The 8079-nt window shown below is 58.6% G+C and overlaps 1 protein-coding gene across 1 annotated transcript; it reads left to right on the top strand.

Annotated features, from left to right (window-relative positions):
• The first annotated feature begins 306 nt into the window (after positions 1 to 306).
• On the top strand, positions 307 to 771 carry LOC135666215 (DNA damage-repair/toleration protein DRT100-like). The gene has a single exon (XM_065177784.1). It carries the CDS (start codon positions 307 to 309, stop codon positions 769 to 771), a length of 465 nt encoding a protein of 154 aa, XP_065033856.1.
• The last annotated feature ends 7308 nt before the right edge of the window (positions 772 to 8079 follow it).

Consider the following 8079-nt stretch of genomic DNA (forward strand, 5'->3'; position numbering starts at 1 on the left):
CCGAGCTTCCGACCCGACCTGTGTGCAGGAACGAAGACGAAGTGACCTCTTCCTGGCGCTGCTGCGGAGCTGCCGACCCGATCTACCGCCCCGAACGATCGATCCCGACCGGGAGACCCCGAGGGAGCTAAGCCCGAGATCCCCGACATTCCGAGCCCCAGAACCGAGCCGCGTCGGCCCCGAGGCCACGGCTTAAAAAGTTACTCACCGTAACATACTCCAGTTTGATTCACCGCCTTTTCATTGCACAAGTTCTTCGACTGGGGAGAACATCTGTCGACCCTCGTCGATTCTTTCACGTAAGAGATGGATAGCATGCAGCCGCTGTGCCTCGTCTTCCTCTTCCTCTGCTCCACCCTGTTGCTGCAGTGGTCGCAGGGATGTCACCCCCACGACCGTTCGGCCCTTCTCGCCTTCAAGGCCGGCATCACCGCCGACCCCTCCGGCCTCCTCCGCTCCTGGGACTCGGCCACGGACTGTTGCTCCGCGTGGGACGGCGTGGCCTGCGACGCTGCCACTCGCCGCGTCGTCAACGTCTCCCGCCCTGGCCTCTCCTCGGGGCCCGACTTCATCTCCGACGCCTCCATTGCCGGGAGGCTCTCGCCTGCCCTCGGCGACCTCTTCTCCCTCCGGTTGCTCGATCTCAGCAACCTCAAGCAGCTCGCCGGCCCCATTCCACCCGCCCTCGGCCGCCTCTCGAACACCTCCTCGACTCCAACCAACTCACCGGTTGCATCCCCTCCGCGTTCGCAAACCTCACCCGACTATTAATGCTCTATTTTACGTCTTATATAAAACATAGTTTAATCGGATTTCTTTGTGCGAAATGACTTTCGATATTTGACATTTTTTCTTGAAACCACACACGAATAAGTGTTAAGGTTTCAAAAATCAATCTTTTAATGTACGATTTTGAACTCTTTTAAATGAAACCAAAAGAAACCGTTGTTGACATGTACATCCGTTTTACGGATGTCGTCAATGGTTTAAAAACAATTGGTAGAAGTTTTTCGGATTTTGAACTTGTAAACAAGATTTTACATTCTCTTTCTAAAAATTGGAATTCAAAAGTAATTGTGATAAAAGAAGCTAAAAATCTAAACAACTTACCACTTGAAGAACTAATTGATTCGTTAATGACATATGAAAATGGTGTACAATACACATGATGAACATGATGAACAAAACAACCTTTCAAAGAACATGAACGATTTGAGATATAGAACACAAGAAAACCACTTGAGCATAAGCTGAAGTGGTGATGAATTTGAACTTGTATAGAAATTTAAAAAGTTAATAAAACAAAAATTAAAGAATAAAAAAAACGGAATTCATCGGTTGGGTACATGCAACGGAGGCATTAGACCTCCATGGCAACCACCTCACCGGCTCCATCCCCATGGAGATCGGATTGCTGCGAAGGCTCACTATTCTTGATCTTTCAGAGAACAAGATCTCCGACGGCATCCCCAGGTCCATAGGCAAACTCGAAACCTTGATAGTTCTTGATAGGGGTAATAATGGCGACATGACGCGTCACGACGTCGGCCTCACCTGGGTGCCACTCTATCCGAGGAGGAGGGCAATAATGCTAACTCGACATGCGCTGACGTCATCCGCTCTCAGACAACGACTTCATCGTTGCTTGACCTCGTGCGCTTGACCGAGGTAGAGGAGGACGACAATCGACCCTCGCCCATACCCTTCGACATTTCGGTTCTCCACGCAACGTCAATAGCAATGTCAGACGCTACCAGCCTGCCCCTTGCAAGCGGGCACATCAGGGAACAGTAAGCTTCCCTATAAATACCCTTACCTTCTGAATGGAAAAGGGGGACTGGAACTTCTACTTCACCTAAAACCCTCTTCGCTTCCTCTAACTTGGTCGTCGGAGGGGTCGGGCCGAGCTTCCGACCCGACCTCCGTGCAGGTATGAAGACGCCCGACCTCCCGCTGGGCTCCCGACGTGGAGCCGCCTCCATGAGGACCCAACGACACCAGCACGCGACCACCCAGACGGTTCGTCGAAGCCCACCTCGGAGAGATCCCCTCGTTGACCGAGCCCGAACCAAGCCGCGTCGGCCCCCGAGGCCACGGCTTACAGTTGTTTACCACAACATTTTGGCACTAGAAGGAGGGCTCGGAATGTCGGGTGATCACTCGAGCGGCTCAGACGAGCTTACGGCTGAGAGGTCGCGCCCGACCGAAGCCTCGCGGGAACGGCCCTCGCACGGAGACCATCGTGACGAACACCTCGCCATGACCTTAGGACGATATTGTCAAATAATCAACGACCCGGGCTTGTCGCCACACGGCGGTGCCCCAGCCGACTCGACGCCCGTGTCGCCCGAAGCCTTTCAAGCCCTCGTTCATCAGGTCCAAGCTCTAACGGACATGGTGCAATCCATCATCCCGTACATTGCTAAACCGCTGTGGCAAGAAGAGCCACCCGTTCAGGCTCACACGCCGCCCTTGGAGTCTCCCGGCTCGCCTCGGATCCCGTCATTACCACTCGAGGATCGAGTGATGGCAAACCCGAGCGACTGCCCGGAACCCGAGGCACTCTCTTCGGAATCTCTATGGGCCCAGTTGCGGCTCGTCAGCCAGCGACTCGACGAGCTGCAAAAAGAGGTCCATAGGTCCAGGGGAGAGGTAAGGGAGGACGTACACCAAGGGTCTCCATTCACGCCCGAGATACGGGATCTGACAGTCCCCTCGGACTTCCAGCTCCCCTCTCTAGATGCTTACGATGGCTCCGCCGACCCGGCGGACCATGTAGCTAGTTTTCACGCCCAGATGGCGCTATACGGGACATCTGATGCTCTGATGTGTAGAGTGTTTCCCACAACTCTGAGAGGGCCGGCCCACGCGTGGTACGACGGCTTGAAGACCGGAACGATCGCGTCTTTCGACCAGCTCGTCAATGACTTCGAGCTCCACTTCATGGCATATGCACGGCCGAAGCCTTCCGCGGCACTGCTCCTTGGACTCAGACAAAGGGAGGACAAGCCCCTCTTACATTTCGTGGATCGCTTTGTCACGCAAATCCGGGGTTTGTCGGACTCTCACCCCTCTCTGTTAGTGCAGGCGTACGTGATAGGCATGCAACCTTCCAGATTTCTCTGGTCCCTCGTAGAGCGACCTCCCACCACGGTGCTAGAAATGCTCCAGCGGGCTAACCGGTACATCGCAGCGGAGACCTGGGCGGCCGGGAGGAGAAGGGACGACTCCCGATCGCGGGCTCTACGAGAGAGGCCAAGCGCACACAGTGGCTACTCGATGTAGTCCTCGTGAAAGAAATCAAAGCCCTGCCTCGGTCTTTTCCGAGCGAAGGTTCAGTATCTGCCTTACCTCCACTCGACTCGCTGTTAGCCCCGGCCTAAACTCCTCCGAGCCTACACGGCTCGGCCGGAGACAACCTCGGCCTTCGCTGCGTCCCTCGGCAGCAAACTGCCGAGTCCTATCTCAGCGCGGCCTTCCCGTCTGAGATGCATCCCTCGGCCCGAGTCATACCTTTGACCCGAGCCGTGTCCCTCGGACGTAGACTGCTGAGTTCCACCTGCGCAATTTGCTCGCCTGCGTCATGCTACTCGGTCGCTCGATGCCCGAGACCTCACCAGCGTGGCCTGTCCGCCTGCATGGTGCTACTCGGTCGCTCGATGCCCAAGGCCACACCTGCGCACCCTGCCCGCTTGTGTCGTGCTACTCGGTCGCATGATGCCCGAGACCACACCTGCGCAGTTTGCCCGCCTACGTCGTGCTCCTCGGCCGCGTAATGCCCGAGACCACTAGCGCGGCCAGCCCGCCTGCATCGTGCTCCTCGGCTTCCTGCTCCCGAGATACACCTGCGCGGCCAGCCCGCTTGCGTGGTGCTACTCGGTCGCTCGATGCCCAAGGCCACACCTGCGCGGCCTGCTCGCCTGCGTCGTGCTACTCGATCGCACGATGCCCGAGACCACACCTGCGCGGTTTGCCCGCCTGCGCCATGCCCCTCGGCCGCGTAATGCCCGAGACCACCAGCGCGGCAAGCCAGCCCGCTTGCGTCGTGCTCCTCGGTCGCGTATTGCCCGAGACCACCAGCACGGCTAGCCAGCCCGCCTTTGTCATGCTCCTCGGCTTCCTGCTCCCGAGACACATGCGCGGCCAGCCCGACTGCGTCGTGCTCCTCGGCTTCCTGCTCCCGAGACACACGTGCGTGGCCAGCCCGCCTGCGTCGTGCTCCTCGACTTCCTGCTCCCGAGACATACCTGCGTGGTTTACCCGCCTGCGTCGTGCTCCTCGAGCCGTATCCTTCGGCTTGAGCCATATTCCTCGACCGCAGACCGCCGAGTCCTACCTCAGCGCGGCCTTCCCGCCTGAACTGGATCCCACAGCCTGAGCCACATCCTTCGGGTTGAGCCATATCCCTCGGCCGTAGACTGCTGAGTCCTATCTCAACGCGGCCTTCCCGCCTGAGATGCATCCCTCGGCCCGGGTAATAGCTTCGACCTGAGCCGTGTCCCTCGGACGTAGACTGCCGAGTTCCACCTCAGCGCAGCCTGCCCGCCTTCACCATATCCCTTGGCCTTCACCGTGTTACTCAATTGCTCGATGCCCGAGACCTCACCAGCGTGGCCAGCCCGCCTGCGTCGTGCTCCTCGGCTTCCTGCTCCCAAGACACACGCATGCGGCCAGCCCGCCTGCGTCGTGCTCCTCGGCCTCCGCTAGAAGGAGGGCCCGAATGTCGAGGGATCGGCAAATTGACTTGGACTAAGCCACAACTGAGGGGTCACACCCGATCGGGGTTCCGGGGGAGCGCGCCACGTAAGGAGAACCTCGAGATGAACACCCCGCCACGACCTCGGAATGCTTTTGGCGGTCATTTAACGACCCGAGTTTGTCGCCACCCGAGGGTCCCCCTACCGACCCATCATCGGTGTCGTCCGAGGCCTTACAGGACCTCTCCTATCAAGTCCGGGCTTTGACGGGCATGGTGCAAACCATCATCCCACTAGTCCCTCGTCCGGAGCACCCGCTTGAGATCTAACCAGTGCGGCAACAAGCGCTGCCTGTCCAGGCCCACACGCTACCTCCGGAGGTCCCAACTTCGCCTCTGGACCGATCGGCCCTGCTCGGGGATCGAGCGACAACAAACCCGAGAGGTCGCCCGGAACCCGAGGCATTGTCTTCGGATTCAACGGACTCCCTGCGAGCCCAGTTACGTTTTGTTAGTCAGCGGCACGACAAAGTGCAGCAGGAGGTTCGCAGGTCAAGGGGGGAGCTCGGGGTGAACGCGCAACAGGGGTCTCCGTTCACACCCGAGATTCAAGGTCAGATAGTCCCCCCGAACTTCCAGCTCCCCTCTCTGGACGCATATGACGGCTCCACCTACCTAGCGGATCACGTGGCCACTTTCCGTGCCCAGACGGTGCTGTATAGGACCTATGATGCTTTGATGTGTAGAGCGTTCCCCACAACTCTAAGAGGATCAGCTCGCACATGGTACAACGGCCTGAAGACCTGGACGATCACCTCCTTTGATCAGCTCGTCAGTGACTTCGAGCTCAGCTTCCTGGCTTACGCCCACCCGAAGCCGTCCGTTGTGCTGCTCCTCGGACTCAACCAAAGGGAGGGCGAGCCCCTCTCCAATTTTGTGAATCGCTTTACCACATAAATCTGGGGGTTGCCGGAAGCTCATCCCTCCCTGTTAATACAGGCATTTATGATAGCCCTGCGACCTTCCAGGTTCTTCTGGTCCCTCCTGGAGCAACCCACCACCGCGGTACCGATGATGCTCCAACGGGCCAACCACTACATCGCGGCAGAAGCCTGGATGGTCGGGAGGCGGGAAAAGCACAAGAGGATCAGGCCAAGCGCCACCCCACCATAAATGAGGCCTCCTCCTTAGCCAAGCTCCTCGGCCACAGCCGGCCCGAGGTCACCTCTGCGCAGCCTACCCGCATGAGCTAAGCTCCTCTGCCGTAGCCGGTCCGAGGCATCCTCCCGAGTTAAGCTCCTCGACCGCAACCGGTTCGAGGCCGCCTCCCGAGTTAAGCTCCTCGACCGCATCAAGTCTGAGGCCACCTCTGCGCGGCCTGCCCGTCTGAGTCGCGCTCCTCGGCTGCATCTGCCCGAGACCACTACCTCAGCGTGGATCACTTGAGTCATGCTCCTCGGTTGCTTGTTGCTCGAGACTGCGACTTTTGCGCGGCCTGCCCGCTTGAGTTGCGCTCCTCGGCTTCATCTGCCCGGGACCACTACCTCAGCGTGGATCGCCTGAGTCGTGCTCCTCGACTGCTTGCTGCCCGAGACCGCGACCTCTGCGCGGCTTGCCCGCCTGAGTCGCGCCCCTCGGCTGCTTGTTGCCCGAGACCGCGACCTCTGCGCGGCTTGCCCACCTGAGTCGCGCTCCTCGGCTTCATCTGCCCGAAACCACTACCTCAGCGTGGATCGCTTGAGTCGTGCTCCTCGGCTGCTTATTGCCCGAGACCGCGACCTCTGCGCGGCCTGCCCACCTGAGTCGCGCTCCACGGCTTCATATGCCTGAGACCACTACCTCAGCGTGGATCGCTTGAGTCGTGCTCCTCGGCTACTTGTTGCCCGAGACCACGACCTCTGCGAGGCTTGCCCGCCTGAGTCGCGCTCCTCAACTTCATCTTCCCGAAACCACTACCTCAGCGTGGATTGCCTGAGTTGTGCTCCTCGGCTGCTTGTTGCCCGAGACCGCGACCTATGCGCGACCTGCCCGCCTGAGTCACGCTCCTCTGCTTCATCTGCCCGAGACCACTACCTTAGTGTGGATCGCCTGAGTCGTGCTCCTCGGCTGCTTGTTGCCCGAGACCGCGACCTCTACGCGGCCTGCCCGCCTGAGTCGCGCTCCTCGGCTTCATCTGCCCGAGACCACTACCTAAGCGTGGATCACTTGAGTCGTGCTCCTCTGCTGCTTACTGCCCGAGACCACGACCTTTGCGTGGCTTGCCCGCCTGAGTCGCGCCCCTCGGCTGCTTGTTGCCCGAGACCGTGACCTCTGCGCGGCTTGCCCGCCTGAGTCGTGCTCCTCGGCCTCATCTGCCCGAAACCACTACCTCAGCGTGGATTGCCTGAGTAATGCTCCTCGCCTGCTTGTTGCCCGAGACCGCGACCTCTGCGCGGCTTGCCCGCTTGAGTCGCGCTCCTCGGCTTTATCTGCCCGAGCTCACTACCTCAGCGTGGATCGCCTGAGTCGTGCTCCTCGGCTTCATCTGCCCGAAACCACTACCTCAGCGTGGATCGCCTGAGTCGTGCTTCTCGGCTGCTTGTTGCCCGAGACCGCGACCTTTGCGCGGCCTGCCCGCCTGAGTCGGGCTCCTCGGCTTCATCTGCCCGAGACCACTACCTAAGCGTGGATCGCCTGAGTCGTGCTCCTCGGCTCCATGCCGCCCGAGACCACACCTGCACGGCCAGCCCGCCTGCGTCGTGCTCCTCGACTCCATGCCGCCCGAGACCACACCTGCGCAGCCAACTTGCCTGCGTCATGCTCCTCGGCTCCAAGCAGCCCGAGTCCCATCTCTGCACAGCCTGCTTGCTCGAGCATGTACCTCGATTGCACGTCGCTCGAGACCACCGCGACACGCCTAGCCCGCCTTACTCTCTAAACTTGGGTCATACCCCAGGTAACGGATCGGCAACCGCACGATAAGAACGAATACAGAAAGCTGAAGCCATGGCTCAGACCCCCGTTATAACGACCGACGCATAGCTTCTTTCGGGGGGGGGGGGAATATGATGAGGGTAAAAATGGCGATCAGTCTCAGAACAACGTCAACTGCTCCAAATGACGTCACGCGCCTCGGAACTTATCAGAACGTCGACCGAGGCACATTAACATCCTGCAAAAGCCAATTAGAAAAAAGTGAAGTTTAAGAGCGGCAGAAGTCGTGAGATTGTTAAGAAGTCCCGTTTAATTCAAAATCATATATCATGGTCTACATCGACTCAAAATATTTATCATGGTATTAAGTTTCAATTATATATTGATACGATATTTAAGCTTTTTTTCACTTAAGTTCAGTTTACGATCATTCAAACAAAAATCCTATTTATCATGTCATATCGTGACAA

Source organism: Musa acuminata, unplaced genomic scaffold (assembly GCF_036884655.1).
Source record: "Musa acuminata AAA Group cultivar baxijiao unplaced genomic scaffold, Cavendish_Baxijiao_AAA HiC_scaffold_1077, whole genome shotgun sequence".
Classification (NCBI taxonomy): domain Eukaryota; kingdom Viridiplantae; phylum Streptophyta; class Magnoliopsida; order Zingiberales; family Musaceae; genus Musa; species Musa acuminata.